The 24,011-nt window shown below is 40.9% G+C and overlaps 1 protein-coding gene across 6 annotated transcripts in view; it reads right to left on the bottom strand.

The window, feature by feature from the left end:
• iqsec1b (IQ motif and Sec7 domain ArfGEF 1b) overlaps positions 1-24,011 on the bottom strand; it is a 170,026-nt gene that overhangs the window by 18,725 nt on the left and 127,290 nt on the right. For 5 of the 6 annotated variants that reach the window (XM_066697787.1, XM_066697788.1, XM_066697793.1 and 2 more), the window contains 2 exons: positions 2,853-3,132; positions 253-1,514 (listed from right to left, as the gene is read on the bottom strand). In XM_066697787.1, coding sequence (XP_066553884.1) covers positions 253-1,514; positions 2,853-3,132 — 1,542 coding nt within the window. Of the gene's footprint in view, positions 1-252; positions 1,515-2,852; positions 3,133-12,977; positions 13,231-24,011 lie in introns of those variants that run through there. The other variant, XM_066697790.1, reaches the window with a different exon arrangement.

Below are 24,011 nucleotides of genomic sequence, written 5' to 3'. Positions count from 1 at the left end.
TTCCATGTACTGTTACAGATCAATTCGACTTAGAAACGTTTGATTGTGCTTTCCACCAACACCTACAGCAATCCGAATGAACACAGTCACAATAATTCAGCATTATAGTTGAATAAGCTTATGTAGATATGTTTTGTGTGTCCCCTTCAGCCTTTGAGACAGTGCTTCCTGTGTTCAACCTCCCTTTCAACGCGTCAAGCCCCGGGAAGCAAATCACGAGCAGACCTGGCCTTCCGAAGCATGTATACCTACTTGTTAAAGAGATTCAGCCCAATCCTGTAGTGCCTCTTCCTGATGACGTCGTTACTGAAGGCGGGGGAGTCCCAGCTGTTGCGCGTTTCTTTGTGGTACGTCTGCTTGCTCAGTGTCTGCTCCCGTAAACTGTCCCGGGACGAGGACTCCGAGCTGCAGTTTATCGTGTCGTTTGAGTTAGAAGTGCTATTGATGCTGTCGTTGTCCCCGTCAGAGAAATCAGATTCCGATTTGCTCTGCCTGTTGGCCGTCCCGTTGATGGCCAAGTGGCTCTCCAGCTGCCGAGGCCTGTGCCTGGGCTGGTCATCATCTCGGGATGGACCCCTCGAAGGTATCCCATGAGAAATGTGTTTGGGGCTTCCCTGCTGGCTAGCGATCCCTCGTTCATAGGCGTTTTGCCTCTTCAGCGACCCCCTCTCCGAGCGGTCACTCAGGTCCACCGAGCTGTCGCTGGGAGGCTCGATAGTGAGCAGGGGCAGGTGGTCCACCCGTAGTCTCTGCTCCTGGCACTCCAGGGATGGGGTGCTCCGGCAGCTTGTGTCCGTGTCCACCTTGTCGTCCTTGTGGGTCATTGACCAATATTCCTGGGCGGAGTTCACAGATCTGATGCGCAGGTCGGATTCGGTGCTCGAGGGCCGGTCCACCGACTGAGACAGAGGAAGAGGCGGGGAGAGCTCCTCTTCGTCGATATACAAAGTCACATCGCTGTAGGAGGCGGTCATCTCATCCAGCTTGCGGTGGTCAGCACCGTGAGAGGGCTTCACCTGGTAGGCTACCTCCCTCTCCATGTCTGGGTGACCTCTGACCTGCTCTGACTGGTTCTCGTCCGAGTGCAGGCTACGGCAGTTCAGAGCGTCGTCGATGGACTCCGCCAAGGATTTGACCTGCCTGGAGAAAGCATCTTCCAGCTCCGTTATAGCGTCCGTGAAGTCGTTCTGCGCCGCCGGGGATTTCATGTTGGCTGAACCTCCAAGGTCCCCACACTCGGACTGGACGATCGCGCCGATCTTAGTGCCTTCGTCGGTCAGGGAGACCTGCTTGCCTTCAAAGTAGGAGCTGTGGACTTTTTCAGGTCCTTCAAAGGAAAACTGCATTCTCATATTGGACAGGACAATACGTCTGGACATGCGATTTTCAGACATAGAGCTCCTGAGACGCTCAAAGTTCTTGTTCATCTGATACTGGCGGAAGGCCGTTTGGATGGTGCGCGCGGCATGTCTGGTTATGAAACGTCCCCCATATTTACGTTCAAGCATCTCCACCTGCGAGGAAAACATAATGGATTATCAGACATTTTATGGATGCACTTCATCTCCAAAGACTTCTCATCTAGACCAGCCGTCTGACAACCGAACATACTAGATCGTATTTCGTGGAGTAGAGTAATTGGTTTCAGGTTGACATTTGCAATCAGAGAAGTCATATTTGAATTGTATCAATGTTTTTATAATTTGTAAAAAGGATCTCAATATAGAAATGTTTTTGTTTATTTAACTTATTTTATTCATCTCTGCTTTAAGAATATCTGTGTGTCTTCTTGGAATGTAATTCTAACAAAACTAAACTGTACAACAAGCTTTTCTTTATTAATGTAGATAGTCGATTTGAATTCTGGCATACAGAAAATACGTATTTTAGCAATTGACTGAATTTATTTTTAAAGCCGTATACATGTCAAATCTTGTCAGTTGTGCTATTAATAAAATGTTTCTCTAAACTGATGTTTAATATGGTAAATAAATCATGTTGAACCACGAAAGGGCAAACAATCCAGGAGGTGCTTTTAAAATCCACAAATCAAGGTATCCATTCCAAGGTTTACATTTCAGCAAAATGAAAGCAATTAAAAAAGCCTAATTGTAAAGCAACATAATAAAGAGAAAATTTTGCTTTGGAGAATAAAGATTACATCAGTTTTTCGACAGGATGAGAGGTTGAAAACTTGGATTTAACTAAAAAAGGAAGACTTTGTTATTGCAGTTTTTAATGCGAGTGATTTCCTGCAGGAATTGTGAACCAACTGTTGGTTTTCATTTTATTAATACACCAACACTGGGTATTGTTATTCCTCTGTTTCTAATTATAATATTTTCCACAAAGCATCTGGGGGAGAGTCAGAGGTTATACTGAAATGTCGGAACAGAAAAGCTGTAATTACTTGAAGATACGAGAAAACTCAAGAACACAGGGAGCGACTGACGTGTGAAACAGAGACCAGTTTATGTTTGTTGTTAAATTGTTGGGAGCAGTTGACCACTTCTGTTGTGGCCCACCATCCCATAACTCATGATAATGACTCACTGCCCTCACTGTCAAGGTAACTCCACTTTGAATTAAACCTATTCTGCCAAACTATTGGAGGATACAGCTGTCTCAATTGACCCCCAGTAGACAAGAATCTAAATTGCAAAACAAGCCCGCAGCAGGGAGAGGATTCGGATGGCTACAGTCTCTGAACTACTTCTCATACCTGCTGTGACAATCACTTTGACAGGCTACTGCTAGGCTCCTTAATGACGCTTCGATTCAGTGAATGTTTTCAGTTATTTTTTCATATCCGTCACATGCGATTTGCGAGGCGGGGTGCGACACACAGGTACCTGCTTGTCCTGAAGGTCTGTGGAGAGTTCATAGCTCTCGGAGAGGGATCTAGACCGCTTGATCGCTTCCTCCTCCGCTTGTTTGCGCAGGATGGACTGCGAGTGCTGCAGCTTCGGCCGCCGGGGGCGCTGCTGCCCGGGCGAAATGGAATGTCCGTAGAGAGGAGCGTCGAAGTGGTCGGGGCTGAGCGCCGAGCTGTGGGTCACGGGGCCTCGACCATAACCCGAGGAGCCGTCCAGTGAGGTGCCAGTCTCGCCGCCTGGAGCTTCACCTTCGACGCTGGAATGAGACAAGCAAAAAGCACCATTAGTGTACTGTTTTTAATCACGTACAAAGCTGATTAGTCTATAAATAGTTATTTATGACATCACCTAAAATAGATGTTTATAATCTGTGTACCAAATTACAGCTGGTAAATACAGCGTTGATGAGTCATACATTTATTGCATGTTGTATGTAAACTGTGGTTTTTAATTACCTTCCGTGCATACAGAGGAAAGTAAAATACCTAACAATCTTAGGCTGAAGTTCAAAGTGCAAAACTGACATATTTCATTCAAATCAAAACACCCTGTGTAAATTCACTTTTATAGAGTTCCTGAAATGTGAAGAACCATACATTTAGGCACCATAGTTAACTCAAAACTACTTTTCTATGTGCCAAGGAAATGGTCAAGTTGTTGTGAAGCAGCACTAAAGAGAAAATATTGCTTGTTGTGCAAATATCATGAACTATCCCAAATGTACCCCTGACTGATACCAAAACCAAATAAGTTAGACATCACCTTCCTTCCCATATACACGAGAGAAGGCGTAGGGATAGAACTTTCAAACAGTCATATTTCCCAATAAGGGCAATAACTTTCAGTTTTGATTGCTATGTTTATGGGAAAGAAACTAATTTCACAATATTATTGGTTATACACTAAAACCCCAAACAAGCCGTCAAAAGATGAAGAACATTTTATTTGTAAAACATTGAACAGAACCCTGAATACCTGGTAGAATAGAATATAATTTAAACTAGAATAGAAACTACATGAAGAAAGGTAAACATTGGTATCTCCTGAAGGAGATGTAAACATAACACAACAAAGTTCAGAGGAATAAGTCACTATGGACACAATTTCTGTAACAAACTTTGAATTTACAATGATTCCTGTTGTACAGTAATATGAATTGACATGTGAGTTAATGACAAATTAACTGAAAGCTGCTTTTCACTTAATATAAAATCATTACATGTTTTAGCTCAAGAGATTCACTGACAAATGTGAACATGAATAATAAATAATGTAGTATATATAGGGAAAAAAAAAAACGTGCCAGTAGTTGTTAAAGTCACAATCCTGGGTGAAGAATTTATTGCTTCTTAAAAAACGGATCACCACCAGTTCAAGCTCATCAGATTCTGTGCTGAGCAAATTCACATCCATCTGGTGTCAGGGCTGATTATAGCGCACCATCGCGCTACTCAGATATTCATAGAATATTAATGAGAAGACCCCTACCTTGAAACACAGTGATCTAAAGTCAAATAAACTGTTAATTGGTCTCTCGCTCTCCCTGCAGCATCGCAATGATCGTTTCAAGCGCAACACACATGTCTCTGGCTTTCCTCGGTGTTCACTATTTCTGCTCCACACCCTATCTGGCCTTGTGAGTCTTGAAGAAGTTCAAAGTACAGATTGATCATTTAGCTACAGGAATGCCTCACTAATTACACCTCAAAGGTGCCAAAGTCTATTCCGCTGAAACCATTCCAAGATGCCATCTGTCTCCATTTGAAAAATGCATATTCATATTCTGATGACATTTTAGTTTCATAGACTGCTGTCCCTAGCTTTATATTAACCAAGAATTTTAAAATAGAATAACAGCAACAGATACTACTAAAAAAATAAATAGATTAAAAGACTAAAGACTAAAATAAATGGCAACAAAAAAACAATAAATGAGTAATTCTTGAAATTATGGGTAGAACATGACATACACAAATAGGTTATTTTTCACTGGTGAAATTATATTTTTCTTCAAATAAATTACATTAAGTGACATGACCAAAGATAAACAAGTTAGTAAAATCGAAGAAAATGTGTTGGTACTGTTAACTCTTAACATTTTTAAACAAAAGTATCATCACAGACTATTCTTCCTTGGCAGAATAATGTCTGAGTTCAGCTCTTGCTCCAGTTTTCCTGTAGGGCTACATGATTCAATTGATTGGTATAAACTCCCTTCCAATTTACTTTGCTAATGAGTACCTGAGGAATACTGACCTCACCCAGTAACTCCCCCATGATGACATCATCATCAACTGGTCACCCCTGCAGTTTTGCTTTTATTTTCTCCTCATTGTAACTTAATTTACTGTAAGTCTTGTATAGTATAAGTACATGGAAAGCTGTATTTTCCCCTTATTGTGATGCCCGGAGTAGTTGTAGTTGTTTAGGCTGATGGGATGGGATGCTACCCATCCTAATCAATAAATATGGTCACAGACAATAACTATGATGTTCTTGCAAAAAAACTTTTACAAGTCTTGAATGCAGGTATATTTTCAGTGAGGTTTATGTTTTTGACACCCTGATACAGATTTTATCAGCCTATATTAACAACAACAAATATATAAACAGAACGCACACACAGAGTTTTAACAATCCTCTCTCTGTGTAGCACTGTTGCACGAGTTAGTGAAAGGTCAGTCTGGATATAAATATAGAGCCACTAACATTTCTCTTTAATTGTACTGACCAGAACGCCTTTTCATGATAAGGTCTCCATGACACCTGGCAGTATGCATTGCTTCATGGTGGATGACAGGTCGAAGAAGAACAGACCCCAGCATGCGGAGTGTCGCGAAACACCGCGGTGACAACAGCAGCGCATTCAAAGGTTTTATTACAAAGCACTTTTTCCTCTTTTATACCGGACTGCCGATGCAGCATATTCCCTTCTCTCACATCTTCTGAACAAAAGCTGACAGCCAAGTTTAGATCTTGCAGTGTTGCCAGCACATTGACAGACTGCCAAAAATAAAGCCACCTGATTCCCTGATGGCTTCATGCAAATGCCTTAGCTTAAAAGCTGAATATCTGTCTAGAGCTTTATTCACACTAGGCGCTGGGGATCAAAAGTACATCTAATGATACACAAAAGAAACCAGAGGGTTTGGTTCATGTACCTGTTATTTTGCTGACATTTGATTGTTTTTTTGATAATAGGGACTAGTAGGAATTTATCCTGGATAACACTCATTACATGCAAAAGCTGAGTTCTAAATTACATTTCCACACCACAATAGAAGTACACACTGTATACTGTACACATGTTGATTTTAGTGCCTCTCACTCAATGGGAATCAGTTCCCAGGTAACAAAGTGGCACAAAGATGTACAATTCCTTAGATTATGTTGTCTGTAATTGCAGGTATTTCATTTGAAAACAGTACCAAATACACGTGGGATGGTACCTAAAAACTGTTTTATGGCGGAGAAACCTTAATAAACAGCAACTCAGTGGCTCAGTAATGAATTATACAGATAACAATTCAAATACTGCATCCTTATTGTATGTTAGAAATGCCATTATCAGATCTTCTGAGTCCTAAGATATGAAACTAGGTTTGAATGAATTTGATATTTTAGGTAAATACTAAATGCAAACAGTCTTAGCTGTGCCTCACATACCATTAATACCATTGTGCATTAGCACTGTCTCACCCTCAATCAAACTGAATGTGAATGCGAGAGATTAAAGATCATGAGATTGCTTCGTAGACACATTTATGATAATTAGTTCAATTTATTAATGAAGAGCTCAGGTGATGGAGAAGAGATGTGCTCATCTCTATACTTTAAATCAGTAAGACTTCTTAGCATTAATCAGACAGACCATGGAAGATCATTCAGTCTTGCATGATGGGTGAGCAGCATGTTAAATGTATTTCCTGGACCTCAGATAGTGACTGTGATAGTCAAATTCACACCCTTTACATAAGCCCACGAGATTCATCTCCCCTACCATCTGCCATCAGAAACTGTAATAGACCTTCCTCCCGTGAGAAATACAGCATTTAGGTTGTTGAATATGATAAGAAAATAATAATACAATATTTTCATGTAAATATGTTTTATTTTTCAATAACTTTGGTCTCTGATAAACGGGCAGTTTTTTTTGGTCATGTAAAATAGTATGTAGATTTCAGAAATATGTAGATGAAGAGATGTGTGGTTACTGTAGCTACATAATCGTAGGATTGTACTTCAAAAGGTTATAGCATGCAACTCATGCACAAACTAAAGAACAAAATAAGTTGTGTAATAGTCCACAACAGCTTGTATTTTGGGATTGAAAATTAACTATTACATGACAACTCTGGAATTTTGCTTTTACAGAATAAAAATAAATAAAAAAGTAACTTCTGAGGCCATTAATGACAATCAGTCAAATTAATGCTGTGCTGGTTCAGAGCACTTAATATTGACAAACTGTTTCTTTATTTTTGGTTTGGCAGCAACGTTCATGGTAGCCAATGCTTCCTTGGAACTGGGGAGGGGGGGGTAAATTAGTCAAACAGTATCCCAGCCTTCCCGCTGCTCTTTGAAGAGACATCCGCTAAATGACATTAATCAAACCATCGAACATAGAAATACTGTTAGTGGATTAAATCTAAATGGTTCAAGGTTAATGAAGATAAACACGTAAAAGATCTCTCAAGACTGTTTAAAGTACCTACTGTTAGGGAGACAAAAATAAAAGGATGCCAATAAAAAGAAAGGGTGTGGAGGGGCAGCAGGTCATAGAAAGCTAGAAAATGTTGTTTTCATGCATCTTGACATAGAAATGAGGCATCCTTCTCAGGGCTGCAGCTCTTTTGGGAAGATATTTCAGTTCAGTCTACCAGGAGACACTGATTAGGAATGATAACTCATAAACCCACACACTAGGGTTTTTGGAGACATCAATCTGCAAAACCCAGCACAATTAGTAGGCAAGCGGAGTACATTAATTAAGAACGCCGTGTCTGCCCGTCGCCGTTTCCCAGCACTGGCAGTGCAGACATGATTGGGATCACAACCAACTCCTAATCCCAAATTGATTTCTCACGGCTCTAATTGTGTAGTTTAGAGGTGTGTGTGAGCGTCGGTGCCGAGAAAGCGGCTCATTCGTGGAGCTCAGGCTGGGAAGGAGCGTTGAAGGTCAAGGGGAGAAGGCCGCGCGGAGGAGGAAGGGAACAATCCTCCGACCGATACTCCCCTAAGCAGGAGCTTTCATTGGGAGTGTGTAAAAGAAACGAGTCCATCTGCTACTGCCAAGCAAATTGCACACGGCTGCAGATTTAAAAAACATATCTATACACCAGACTATGCGTAAAACGATAGACGCGGGGCCTTGGAAGTCCTTGCGTCTCACACGTGACGCGGGGGGACAGAAAGAGCACAATGTTCGCTCAGCAGCTGTAACAGGGAATGATCTGTTTCCACAGCTGAGGCGGCTCTGTCGCTGCGATACAGCTGCCCTTGTCTTCTTTGCGGCAGGCAGAATGAAGTCTGCCTCTCACAGCCGCCCTCCCCTCCCCCTCTGTTTTCAGCTGTTCATTCCGGCCAATCAGAGGGTGAGGTGACAGGGCGACACACCACCTCGCAGTCCAGGTCCTCCGCAGTCATGTTTACACTCCGCAGGAAGGAAAGCATGTGCCTCTGTATCCCTCACGCCGTTTCCCCGTGATTTCATTTTCCGCCTCACATGACTTTAAGGCCCCTGTGCAAATTAAAACCTGCTTCGTGTAATGAAGTAAGAAAGAATCCTTAGAGCTCCAAAGAGCATGTCCTAATAATCATGTACCCATGCACGAAATCCAATTGGAAATAGATTCATTGTGTTTCACCAGAGGAAGTCGCTTTTAGACGCTGTGACATCGTTAGCTTCGAGAGCTGCGTCTCTTCATCTTTCGGTGCAGATAATCTAGGCACTGACATGCTTTGTAGTTGCATTCCCATGGAAATTATTCGGGCTCGGCGCTTTACATGATAAACAAATGATAAACCACTGGTTACACAGAACGCACCCAAAAATAATTAGTTTTCCTTATCAAGAGGACAACAGGGAACACAAATTTGCAACAACATTAAGAGATGACGATTCTTAGAAAAGTAACATTAAACTGCACCGGGTTTCACCTCTCCTCTTATGAGTTGTATGGAAAGTGAAGAAGCCTCTACAGAGAAGACAAGTCTCCAATTGCTTTTTCCTCGGCATTAAGGTAGAAAGATGAATAACATACCGATGGGTGCAATTTCTCTTATGTCAAAAGTTTAAATCGGAAACAGAGTAAAGAACACCTACTTCTGCAGATGCTCTGCCAAGGGACACTGATTCAACTATTAATTACAAGGAAGATGTTTGCAGACCACCCACATTTAGAACCACGAAATGCATTCTTGAAAAACTTCCAAAGGACAAACATCCCTGTAACCTCTGTACGTTTTATGGCTACTTGTTAAGCCACAGAGAACTACACCATGAGCCAAGCATCATCATCTCAGTTCGAAAACTGCTAGCAGCTCACATCCAACCCCACAAGGAAGGTGCTTATGGAGTTTTTTTCCAATATCTCTGTAGATTTCCCTAGTATATTCCTTTTGCATAAAGGATTCATATCACAGATTTGAAAAGAAAACCATGTAGGCTATATGACCGCACATGTGGTTACTGGTTATCACTTGAGCTAAGTTACAGATGCTACACAACATTAGAAAAAATACAAAAGTCATGAGGATATCAACATACAAAATATTTCAAATCAAATGCACTAATCATGTGTATTTAGGACCCCCTTAACGAGCACGCTAAATTACTTAAAGCATTCTAACAATGTTCAGTATATCTGGCAAGGGTTTATTTTTGTTCAAGTTTACTTGAAGGGTATTTGAAACCCCCAACTGACTTTCAAGTTCTTTGATCAAGTTATACATGTAAACAAATTAGTCTATCATAGTAGTCATTAAATAAACAGTCTGTGCTGTGTACTTATATTCTCTTATTTTAGAGGCCTTGCTAGAATGTGCAAAGGCTTGTGGTTAAAACACATTCTTCACATACAACATAACCTGCCTAACATTAGATTCTTCTTTTTTAATTATCCTGCAAGAGAGTGGAAAGGGCAAGATCCTGCCTTATCTGGCCCCCTTTGTTTATTTTAAAGAAAAGTCTGGCGCACAGTTTTTCAGCTGCTAGCAATTTCTTCTGAACAGGCGGGGAGTGTTTATCTTACAGTGATGTCGGCCATCCTTCCCTTGGGTTCCTGTCAAATGCACCATGGATTACTCTGCTCGAGCCGCTGATAATAAAAATTGAAAATCCCCAAGCCAGAGGTAAAACACGCGCAGGAAGTATGCGGACGAGACCTGCAAATTAGTTACAGGCTTGTGCAGAACCGGTGAGCTCAGAGTCTAGCTCTTCTGCATTCTAGTCAGTGATGCCACTCTTCAAAACGGACTAACAGATCCAGTTCACTTCACAACAAAAAACAAATGTTTATCTTCTTCTCTAGAGTTTAAACAATGGGCAGAAAAAAACCCTCTCCAAACTAAATATCATTAGTCAGCAGCTCAAACATTCAGCACCCCGCACAACTCTCAACTTCAACTAAACAATAATGATGATACAAATAAGTTAATTTGTTGTACTGAACAACCAAGCCACAATTAATTATCTATTTTCACATGCTACAGGCTGTCTTGCATATTATTTTAGAGGTTTCTGTTTTTATGCTCCTTGCAAGTGCCATCACCTCCCGATCAGATATTACAAAAAGGTAACACATTTAAAACCCAGTAATTTATCATCAAGACACAACGAATAATCTCAACTACCGTATTTCTTCCCTCAGGTCCATCGACCTAAAAATAGTCATCCGTAAGCGGTCACCCAGCTCAGCGATCAACAGATTGGAACATATAGTAAATCTGGCATCATGCACACAGAACTGGCAAACCTAACATAATTGGTGTGTGTGCAGCCAAACGTTACGTAACCAACAGAAGCCCCATCAAAGTCATCATTTTTTAACTCTTGTAAATCAAAAGTGCTGACTATTACAGGCTAACGGTGTTTAAGTGGCTTGGCAAAGGCACAGCAAAAGAAAAATCATAAAAATAAATGAAAAAGCACACACAAAAATGGCTCTGTTGTTTAAAGACGGCAGGAAAATAATTGGATGGTTTTAATCTACTGCAGAAAGGAAGGCAACAGCAGTGCTTAGTAGTTATAAATACAATTCAAACAATGTGTGCCATTTTCTCTCCAGGCCGGGCGTCAATGAAATGTGACTGCAGTGTATTAACTGCTTTGCTGCTGTCCTGTAACATACATCATGCTGTTTTAATAAACCTGTCTTTGGACACAAGGCAAAGGAGATCATTTATGGGGGGGACATGAGAGAGCAATGGGAGGACAGGTCAGCCACCATCACAGCTCCTACAAGGCTGGTGGTTTTGTGCCACATTCACAGCATTGCTTGTGGAGAGACTTACAGCGTAGTAAATGTATCTGTCACCCCCAGATAATAAAACGATGAAGTTCACCTTTACTGTTATGCTAATGTGTTTGTTGGGATGGATCCTGTACAGTTAATCTACGCTTTTCCGTACAGCATCACTCGTGCAGCAATAAACTAGATGTTTGCACAGATATTTACCAGAAGAACATGACAGAGACCAGGTGGAATGTAGTTTATTTTCCTCATATAATAACATAGGACACAGACAGCAATGCTAACTCATATGAAAGAGGATTTCAAAATAGTGTAGCTTGTATTTAAACAGTACAGAATGTAAATTGAACTGTAGGGTGATCGTATCTGTGTTTTTTTTCTTTTTTAATAAGTACAATTTGTTTAATTTTTTTTTGCTGCTTGAATTCCTTGGTCAATTAATAATTTTATGGGGGTGAATTTACCCTAATGCCACCCAGTGCACACACTGTGAAGAACGACATTTCTATTGAAAAGTTGTCATGTAAACGCTGAGCAGACATAAATCAACCATTGAGGACATTAGTAAACTACTCTCCTTAATAAAGCCACTCTGTGTGGGTGATAGAGCTCCCAGTTAGAAACATGCAACTAATTTACCGCAATATTTCCTGTAAATAAAAATAGTTCTGTTTCACAAGACACTGCAGCCACACATTGACTTTCTATACATGAATATGAAGCCACTTAATATCCATATATATATATAGTTTAAAACAACAGCAGTCTGTACCATACTGAAGGATGAAAAATGCTACATTTCTTGAGAAGTAGGATGATGAAAAAAATAAACTGCCATTTCAGTGTTATTTATGCTTTAGAAAAGACGTTTTTCAACATTCAGGAAAATGCCAACAGATTCCAGCAGTAAACAACCTACCAACATCAGGACCACATTTTTTCCATTTGGTTCTCTCTCCATGCACCTCTTGAGGTTTGATTGAAATGGTGTTGAGATATAATGGACACTTCACCGGACAGGCGGTGAGCCACACAGACTTCGAAATGTAAATAGAAGTAGAAATATTTCTCCACTGAGACAGAATCACAAAGGATATTTACAGGCATGCCTCGCAGCCCTCTGCCCATTACTGTGCATATTTTATTGCCACACGATCATTCTCCCATCTCAGAGAGACAGATCTGGACTACAGTGTGACAGCAGAACACATTTGTACAGCACAACTTTCAGATACAGAAAATAATCCTGTGTTACTGCAGGTGGATTGTATGACGGACAAGTCATACACAAAAAGGAGGTGCTTTTCCCACTAACTGGAGAAACAGAATCAAACTGAACCAGTGCTACTTATTGCACATTCTGCACATAACCCAGAAACAACAACTTAACAGCGTATCAATACAAGCCTTTCCATTTTTGGAGGTGGATTATCCCCTTAAACACAAGGTAAGACACCACACCTCACATTTACTGCACTACACAGAACCAGCAATGTTGCAATTCAGGTGAAGTCAATTACACCGATCCGTGTGACAGCCCCTTTAAATCAGCCCTGCCTTTGCTCAATCAACGTAGCCACACCTGACTCTCTCTCCCGGTCGTTTACAGAACCCGAGATTTGCTTACCAGCTGTCGAGCTCCAGCTCCAGCAGCGACTGGGTCTTCTCGGAGTTACAGTGCAAACACCACATGTTGGAGAGAGATCGCAGGAGGGGGTGCCCAACACGTTACCATAGCCCTGCCCTCTGACTGCAGATCCCCATCCACTGCCACCGCAACCGTGCGACAGCTGAGTGGCACCAGCAGAGCATACCTCCCGTCCGGCACGGGGCCCCAGTCCAGCGGAGACAGTCCCTCTATTCAACAGAGCTTCTCGCCGGCTCTCCAAGCCGAAGCCGGCAGAGAGGGGCGGGAGCTGAGAGGAGGGGGTGGTGGTGTGCTGGAGCTACAGAGAGAAGGGGAGGGAATTCCTCCAGTACCACGCTAATAGTGTGATGGAGGGAATACAAATTACCCTGGCCGGGGAGGGTATAGTCGATCCAATTAAGCGCACAGATTTGATAAAGAGCTTTTTCGCACAAAGGGACGCAGGGACAGCAGACAAGCGGTCACTGGAGAGAGCATCAGGAGAGTTGGCAGGCCATCATCGGGAAAGGCAGGAATGCCACCTCATTTTCCATGTGATGCAAGGAAGCAACTCTATTAATAGATGCATTCAGGCTGATAAATGTGAGAGAAGGGCCGCCACATTTCAGCTGCCGAGCCCCTGTGACACTGTAACCTCCCGCAGTCCTGCGCTGGAAATCTGAGACGCCTTCTCACTCGCTCGCTCTCGCATCCTCCCTGAGCTTGTGTTTCAGGAGAGACAGCGGCCCTGAACAGCATTCACTGCTCTTGTGGTAGGACCAAATGTTGGCATATATCTGTTTATTGGCAGAGGACAGACACAAGTCTCCTTAAAGATGCACTGTCCCTTTTTACACTAATTAATGATGCTCTCAGTAAACAAAAAAGGACATTAAGAAAGATCGATAATCATCTTTAAAAATTAAAAAGATCTTGCGTCTCACCAAAGGGTATTATATATTTTTAAGGCTAATTTATTTATTTCCCAAACCAGAAATTTACCAAACAAGGATATTTCAGCTAACCTTTTCTTCATTAAGCAAACACACATCTGTCCAACAATACTGACCTGAAACATACATTACCTTTGTCAAAATCTGAAGTTTCTACACTAAGAGTGGTAGGAGTCTTCAGTGAGCAGATCTTTCGTGACATATTGCTGGCATTTCACAGTTCTTGCTTCTTTGCCAACTCTTATCCCATCTCTCATTTTGGTCTTTTTAGATATACGGCGTACTGCCAAGTAATTAGAGATTTTAAAAACAAAAGTACAATTCTGAGTTCAACTGAAGGGAAAGAAAAATGAAAGTAGCGGGAATTCGTTTTCCTCCCATTTCCTGAATAAATGAGGGTGGCGAGGGGGGTGTGTGTGTTGCATGTGTAAATAATTACATCATTGCCATAACAATGGGCGTTGGTCATCCATGACTGAGATCATATCGCAACCCTAGAGTCTAAAAAGGGCCATTCGGGGGTCCTCAGGACAGGGGCGATGGCTGAAAATCATTAATGAACCGTGGAACGGCGGGGGTTTAGCTGAAGTCCCGGGCAGACGGGGGTTTTTTCTTCATAATGAGGGCTGGTAGCGGAAAGAGAGGAAATAATTCCCATATGGTGAGCATTTACAAGGACACCAATCAGCACCAAAGTGCCTTAAGATGAAGGTGAGGATGTCTTTTAATTACAAGTTAGGACTTTTCCTCAGGGAGAAACTGATTGCTTCCTCCATCCCATTTCATCCCTAAGTACAAACACTTAACTGTAAAGTATAAACATAGATAAACAGATAGATATAGATAGACGTATAGAGGGGAAAAGAGCTACTCTTGAAAACAAATGTTTCAACATCTGTCTTCCTCAGTGTTATATCAATAAGTGCAACAATGAGAACAGATGTCAAAAATGCATGTTGCCATGCTGGCTATTTTGGTATCCTTCATCGCGGTTTCAAAGAGCAGCTGTAAAGATCGATGACAGTCAGCACTCTACTCACATACTTAGCGATCACCTGTCATACCAAAAACTTTCCTAAATTATTGAAGCTCTATTTAGCTCTCGGAGGCGACTGGCAGAATGAACGCTTCTTGGATTAACAGGAAGTTGCCTCAGACCAGTCATTCCCACTAAGAGTCTCCTCAGCAGTCTGGAATTCAAAGTGATGTAGAACAATGACGGAACACAAAACTGAGCAAATGTGGAACATATTTTCACTCTTCCTCACTAAAAATAAACACTGAAATGTACTGCTCCATCTACCACTACTTTGGTATCAGGCCGTGCCATGAGATGCGTGTATAAAACGCCGACACCGCATGTGCTGTAACTACACTGCAGAACACATGCTGGCAATGAATGTTCAATTCGCTGTACAAAACCTCAGCGTGGAAAGGGGTTATGTAAATCCAAGAACATTTTAAAGTGGAAAAAAAAACATAAGGCATTGGAAAGCACAATTTGAAACATAATGTTATGTGGTTTTTTTCAAATCTGTTTCACACATGGATGCTAAACTCATGAGGCTCTTTCTGGTACATCAGGATCTTTCATTATGGCTTGTTATTCGGTGACACCGGAGAAGACAACAACAGAATCAATGAGGTCTAGTGCAAACCCCACCTTAATACATATTTTTCACTATAGGAATTTAGTGTTTGTGTTAACGTACATTTCAAATGTGTTAATTGTATAAAAATAATAGTACAAATACAAGATATTATAAAGCTTCCCATCAGTTTCTGCTCCAAGCCACAATAAAAAGACCATTAATAATCACAAATGTCAGAGTGACTTATAGCCATTATAAGCAGGCTGACAGAGTGCATTACCACCAGCTTAAAATCTTTTAATACTGTGAATGCTAAAAGCTTGTGAAGGTTTGATTTGCTGTATATCAAAGTAAAGGAAAATATCCCCAATATATCAACACATTGAAAATGTTATTTAGTCAGACAATGAATGAAGCACCCTGCTGGGCCTTCACAGCATTCAGCATTTGCACAATATATTGTGAACGGCAGATATGAAGACCACCCAGAATGCAACTGCACATCAGCTATCCCAGTTTGAGAGAAACACAATGTTCGTGTCATCTGCAATCATTCTTCCCGACAAATACTGCCTGATTGAGTAAATATCAGGCATTATCCCCAATTGCTTGGATTCTGGGCAAGACCATGATATATCTATAGAGAGGAGGTGCTTCCAAATAGACAACCTCTGCAACATTTGAAATTTAAGTTTAATGACACAACCAAAATGTTGTGTATTTGAACAAAACTATTCAAATTGTAAAATTATTGCACATCAAGTATTCTGCCAACAAATGTTCTGCACATTTCAGATTTTAAAAGACACAACAAAACAAAGCTGTCGTGTCTAATCGGATTGAAATCTTTGTTTATCCAAACAGTTCAGACTCCTGTCATGAGTGAATGCAGTGGTACACTTTCTCCTGCCTGTCCACATTCATTGCGTCTCTCTCTCTTGGTAAACCTCAAGTGTCTCCTGACTTAATCCATGTATCTGTCACAGCTGCCATCCTTTGAGTGACAGGCCTTCCAATCCTGCTCCCAGAGAATTGGGTCAGTCCGGAGAACTCAGATTCTAGACCCAAACTAGATTCCGTGCACACACCTTACAAAGCCAAACTGGTTTGCGTAATATTGGCTGAGCCATTTAACATAGGATCACTGTTTCACACAAATTAAGGGCTAGTATTTCAGACTTTATCAGAAGCGTCAGGCTACAATTTCTGTTGTATCCACTGTAATGGACCTGCTTGCATTATATCATTGAAAAATAAGGAACTCAGTTAAACATTTTCCTTTTACTTCCCAAATACAAGGGTCATCTTTACTACACAAAGTGGTGTGTTGAACATTGTTCCCCTGGCTTAGACTCCATCTCTATTGGTGCCTTCCTTGGAAAAGTAGTGTACATTAAAAACAACAACAACGCCACATTCATCAGAATCACAGTATGTAAAGCTTTGTAGTTGCAATGTAAAGAATGTGGGAAACAGGGAGAGAGGCATCTGCAGGATTACACTGCAGATGATGTCATCACACTTCTAACAGATGTACTGCCTCCAGGAATGATGGCCATACGTCACATAAAAAGAGAAAGAACACAGCAGAACAACAGAGCATTTTGACATAACTCCATAAGTGAAGAACTGATGACAAATCTTCCCCCTCCTGTTATATGCTTTAAAAAATCACATTCTTAAATGTTGGGTTATGCATAACTGTAATGTTGTATTCCAGTTGACTAGTATAGTATACAATTTCCCATATTTACTTAAATGATACAGCAAAATGTTTTTCCACAGTATTTGCTTTAGGCCAATAAGAGAAATCACATGATCCGATACGGAGCAGCTGCGGTAACAGAATGAAGAATGAGCAACAGAGCCTGAAGATTTGAAGCTCCTTTTTATAGTTTTTCTAGCCAACTCTATTTTCTTAGGCAAGCAAATTAATAGAAAGAATAGCAATAATTACAAATGCAAGATAATTACTCAAATTATAGGCCAAGAGCACTTCTGGAAATCTCCCTAAGGTTATCTCTGCATGGCAAGCTTCCATAATTATACAGACCACCTACCATTATTGAATGCTGCACTTCACATTTAAAATCAGAGTTTGTCCGAGACTCAAGTCTAGTCTGCAAGTAAAGTCAAACCAGTAATTTACACTAATTACTTTGGTTAGTATTAGTAAATTGAATACTACAAACACCTCTAGGGTGTTAAATTGCGAGTCAATAACTACACATTCATTAAAAGGAGAGAATACCGAGTCAAATGTTCAGACAAACTCGACGCAGACCCACGTGTGTACTGAAAATTGTCACTTTAACATTATCAACAGGGATAATGTGTATCAAAATACAAATGAACACAGACAACAACAGCCAGGTGCATACCCTAGCTGGGTGATGAGGTAGTCTGCCATTCCCCCTCATCACGTATATATACCTTAGACACACACTGAGTGCTATGCTCAGGGGAAGACACGCACTATTCCAGACTTTCGATTACAGCAAACGAAACAAACAAAACAACTGAAACTGAATCCTCCCCAGAATGCACTGCTTCACGGCACTGGCTCCCAGCTCAGGAGGTAAAGCCCTGATATGAGACATGCATGGCCGAGGCCTGTTTCGAGCGTGACTGGGTCAAGGCCTGCCCTCTGAGGAAGGGAGAGAAAGAAGATGGATGCTACGGAGGATGCTGCCGGGGTTGATTGGAGGCGGGCGTGTGGTGGACCTATGGTGACAGACTGCCACAAGACGAGACTGAGATGCTAGGAGGGGGCATTATGGTGAAGCTGTATGTCAGTAGGAGGTAAAGATAGGAGAGAGAGAGAGAGCTCACGTTTCCTTTGACTATTTATAAGAGTATAACATACTGCTGAAAGCATTTGAACTGTAGCTCAAAACATTTACAGATTAAATATGATTAAGCGATAATATGGGGTTTCTTTCATTCTATTGTTTGCCAGACGAGTGCCAGTACTTCTCCGTTCACAATCTTAAGCTCATAGCAGACACTCTTCCAAGAGCATGTTCCCAAGCCCCTGTCCCATCTCTGATTTATTAAACTGATCTAACCCAAGCCATAAATAATCTGTAAAGAAGGCAGACAATCAAGATGTGTGCAGCTTTCAGAGCAATCCTGGAAATGGAAGGAAATCTGTACCCCCTGTTCCTGAAGGTCAACTTGAATTTCTTAAAATGTAATATGACCAACACCAATACTACAACTATTACGGAAAATAAGAATCATAATTACAAACAGGGAAGTGCAAGTCTTTCATTTAATTAGATGCGTGTACAAGAATTACTGTAATGCAAATCATCATAAACATTTCTTCTCATAAACATTTCTCCTCTTTCTGTTCATGAACATGTAGTTTGGTATTCAAATAGTAAACTCATTTTCGTGTACTTGTTTGACTGCATCCCAGCTTATAGTGCAGTATATCACAGTGTAATTACAAAGACATCGCAAAAGGATTCCTGCCTCATTACCATAATGAAAATGCTTAATTTGACGAAGTATCTGAGGTTAAAAAAATAAATAAAAAAATAAAAATATATATACATATTCAATCTTTAAGCAATTAATTTCACGTTTCTCCTTGATGAACAGATCATTATCTCTTGAACAATATTTACTCCTCGTAGTCCTTTACGTCTCCCTTTGATGTGCGCTTAACAATGAGGAATTCTATGCAATGGTTTTAATACAAACCTGAGATTGTGGCAGTTGTTTCATTACACTGTGGTTGATTCATTATTTCAAATATGAGCTGCCTTGTCCTCGGCGCACTAATTAAATGTCAACAGCAGCGCTTCCATTTTCCTCTTCACAATCCTAATTGCCATTGACCGATAACAATGGAAACTTAAACATCTCCACACTAGTCCCTTGCACTGAACACAGTGTTTCAATGTATTTAGGCAAAACTTAAGTTTGCAATTTCTTCACCACAAAGTTTAAATACTGTATTCAAATAAAATAGAGAGTCAGAACAGAGACACTTCATGGTGAAATATGGAAGTCATATCACTTGTTCAATAGGCCTATTTGACTTGTCAAACCTCTAGCAATGATGAAAGCCATTCTAACCTGAGTGATACATAATCGCACTGAATAAGCTAAAGCCTTTTTACAGCTTGACACACGCTCCCTGGAGAGCCTTTAAAATCATTAGGCTTGATAACTCAAAAGCGATACTACAATCTCAGTGCGCATTGAAAAGTGGACGAGTGAAGTGAATGGAAGGAGTGTTCTAGTGAAGTAAACGGTCCCGAAATGATGGCAGTTCCCGAAAGGTTAATTTTCTTTGTGAAAGCTTTTTGAGTTTTGTTTTCACCAATGACAGTGTGTTTGAGTGATTTATAAACACGGTACAAATGCCAGGCTCCTGTCAGCAGGACCAATAAGTGAAACCTACAATGAGTTTCTTTCCTTCAGAGTTATTGTTGATGTTGTTTTTTTTAAATCACAAATGCAGGAGTGAAACTAATTAGCATCCTTAAGACAACCCCCCAAATAACAATAACCTGTAATTTGTACCGCAGCAGTTTGTTGATAATTATGTTGAGCAGGCCGAGAATAAAGTGATCTGTCCAATTTATCTGTTACTGCATCACTGCGACGAAGGCACTGGAAATCAACAAGCAATGAGGCAACCAGGGTCGTCCTGCTAATTGCATTGAGTGGGACAAACAGCTGACTTGTGGACAACTTCCACAGTGTCCTGGGAGACAATGCCATCTGTTGTTTAAAAGCTGCATTACAGCCAAGCGAGCCCTCCTCATAGTAACGAGAAGTTACAACTCTACAGCCGTGGCTCGATGTGCTCTGCAAGGCAGCTGTGATGAGATGATTGGTGTTGGGTTGCACTAGGTTATTTAACAGATACAGGATATGCAACAGACACTGACGGAAGCTGGTAGGATACAGACAGATACAACATTCCAGTGTCTGAAAAAACAATTGATTTTGGCGTAAATGTAGCAAACACAAAAGTTACTTTGGAGGTAACTGACTTCAAAATGTTCACTATTTTATATTGTAAACATCCTCCTGTCACCTCTTTCCACATCTCTGTAACCCTCAGGCTGTGCTGCCCTGATGCGTTGGCTCCTGTCCACTGGCTGTGATTGATAGATACTGCCTGGTGCCATCCGATCCCATTCAAACCGTTGGATCGAAATAATGCATCATGTATCAAGGGCTTAAAGAAGCTGACATGGTTCTGATCTGCTGTCGCAAGATATCTTTATTAACGGAAAAAGCGGATTTGAACCTTTAAATTACGTAAACAACAGTGTTTCTTTAAAGGGATAAAATCAATGAACCAAATATAAAAAACAAACAAGACAACCATATGTGAACGGAGAGTGATTTACCAAAATAAAATGATACAGGGGAAAAAGCATTACAAAAAACAAAAACAAAAATCAGGTGGGACACTTGGCTCTCTTATACCAATACAATATCAGGACAAATGAATGTGTGCATTTCTGCACTGCTACATTATGGATAGCCTACAGGATAAAACAGAGAAACACTTAATGAGGTGCTAATGAGGACAGCAAATACCTGAAAGCCTTAATCATTTAATTGTAACTATGGCAAGCTCACAAAATGAGATGTCAAATAATCCGATTGAACAGGGGAACAACGGCAGAAACACACTATGAGTCAGCCTGGTCTCCTTGAGCTGTCAGTGAGAAACGCTGTCTACACCGGGGAGCTCAGAAATGCCTCGAAACTGATTCATAAGCAGTCTGTTCCTGCTCAGTCTTACAGGAGGTTCATGAGTAATTTATCACGAGATGACAATTCATGCACCAAAAAGCAAAATATTTGAATATGGCTCCTCGAGGCTGATCTGTAAAGAGCGCTGTTCAGACTGAATGCATGTGACAAACAAAAACTGTGTGTAGACCACGTTCAAGTGATCCTTTTCTTCCCTTTCACTCCCTGCGGTTTTTCTTGGTAATCTTCCATGTAGGCAAATAAAAGGTTCAGAATTGCTCTGAGGGAGTGTCTGGTTGGTATGAGACCGAAGAGGGCAGCATGTGTGATTTGAATGCTGTGAGCACCACAAGAAAGGCGTCGTCAAGAAAAGCCGGCACGTGTCTGATCGGAAACGCACTCCCGGTCGCGGTGTATGATCGGAGTGCTACCATTTCTAAAAACTAGGCAGCAGTGCAGAAGCAAGAATGGTGGTATGAAGAACAGGACCTACCGTATCCGCTCGGCTCAACATGCTGTCACTCTCACAAGGCGCTGGAACGCAAAGCCTGACAGACGACATCGGCCCACACAACCGACTGTGACACATTCCTGCCAGGAGCCGGCCAATCACATGGTCTGATCCCTCACACTCTCCCCTCCTCAGAGTCAATACTGCACTAGTGCGAGAACAGGGCCTCACCCAACCCAGTCCTCCTGACTTCCTGCAATGGCCCACTACATGCGTCTTTGGCATTTGAAACACTGAGCCTATTGACTGTGGCCGAGCACCTCCCAGCGCTGCCGTCTGCTGGTTTACAGGCACTGTTTGAGTTGGCAATGGTCATAAAGGCTGCCTTTTTCGTGGCGTCACGTTGTATAATTCTCACCTTTGATGAACGAAAATTCAGACTACATAAAATAGGCTGAAGCACGCTACAAATAGTTATTATGTCTAGGTGAGTTAGACTGCTTTATGGCTCAGGGACTAGCAGGCTTATGTAAGATCTGCACAAAAAGGCTATTAGAAAAACCCTGTCCTAGATTCACCCTGGTCATGTGATACTGGCATCCAAGACGAATAACTGATCAGCTCTGTACTGTAGTTGGGCGAGAGAAACTTTCAAATGATTCCAATATTGCAGAGTTTAAAATTAACTGAAAACACAATGAAAAATAAAAGGTTTCTGTTTACTATTCTCAGTGCCGTAAACACAGCAGCCACCACCAAACAAATACAGATCTAATGACTACTTTAAAAAATTACATTTTACTTACTTAGTTGAAGCTGGTTTTCATAAAAGAAAAGCATAAATAAAATAACATTCAGCTTTGATGTCTGTATATGAAACTGCAAATTACCCCTTTCAAATATCTGAATATTACACAAGCAAAATCAATTAAGTAAATAATGTTATATTGCTCAAAATAGAAAGAAAGAAAGAAAGAAAAAGAAAATAATTTGAATTAATTCAGCCTCTAAACTTACACATATAACCCAAGATTGGGGTAAAAGAAATAAAAGCAGGACTGTTGCAAAATAGATTAACAATCTCACACAGAAGAGAACATGAAGTTTATATCAATTGAGGTTTTCAAATATGGATTTCCAAAACTGGATTAAAATGCCTGGCAATTATCCCGAGACAGCAGCTGCTTTCTGAACTCATTTACAAATTTCATAGAATTCTGCTCACCTGATTAGAACTTGTTTCTGATTTATTGAAAGTCATTTTTAATCTCAAGAAACATGTTTCAATGTTTTTATTTTTATTTTTTATAAACAAGATGACAGTATTTAATAAAAAAAAAAAACACTAACCCCGTTCTTGAAAGGATAGCATTATTAAATAATTCAAAACCGAATCAGTTCCTCTGCATGGGGCGCAGTATGAGGCCTATAAAGTTTTTTTGAGATGGAGGGGAAGGAAATTGGCTTAATTATTGCGCGTCTCAAAGACAGAGTTTCACCAAAGAAGTCTGTAGCAATGGAACCACATCCTGACTTCTTAACACAAATATAAAGATGTGAACACAGTCAATACATTTTACTGTCCACTTGACGTGCTTGAATTTGACTGAACTCCAGACCCTGACTTTAGAATAATCGCTGACCTTAATAAAAAGTTATGCAACGGTTTCTTTCTTCCGTTTGTACAGACGTGCATGTCATGTCCTAATATTTCTATAACAAATGTACACTGAAACCAGGAGGTAAGGCCACAGCCAATGAACACAACAGTGAAAGGCCTCCGTCTAGACAGAGTTGGAGAGAATCTGGCCTGAGAGACACCATTGTGCCGAGTGCCAGCCAGAACGGGCGTCCATGACACAAACATGACACTTTCGTCTCCCGGGCCCTGAGTTCGCTTTAAGTAGATTAATTCAGTCTTCAAATCCACCCCTGATAATTAACATTCAGGCCACAGACTCACCTATGACATTCCCTCCGAGCTCCTGCGGACTTGAGTGCTGGATAAGATGTGCCTATTTGACCTTGCATTGAATTTCATTATTACTGTACATTTATTAACTAAATCAATTATCTGCAGCCGCACAGCTGGCTCACCAAATCCATTTACCCCCCATTCACCGTGCATGATTTGAAATTAATAAAATGCCCGACCGAAAAAAATAAATAATAATAATAAGTAATAGACTTCGGTATCAAGAAAATGCTTTCCAGATATCCGTCTCTGCCTATGCATGTCAATAGCGATTCATCACGTAATACCCATGGAAAAGGTCATCTGGAGGGGGCTGTACTGTAGACAGAGTGG

This window comes from Amia ocellicauda, chromosome 3 (assembly GCF_036373705.1).
Source record: "Amia ocellicauda isolate fAmiCal2 chromosome 3, fAmiCal2.hap1, whole genome shotgun sequence".
Classification (NCBI taxonomy): Eukaryota; Metazoa; Chordata; class Actinopteri; order Amiiformes; family Amiidae; genus Amia; species Amia ocellicauda.
The sequence above is the reverse complement of the archived record's forward strand: the minus strand, read 5'-3'. Positions and strand labels throughout refer to the sequence as shown.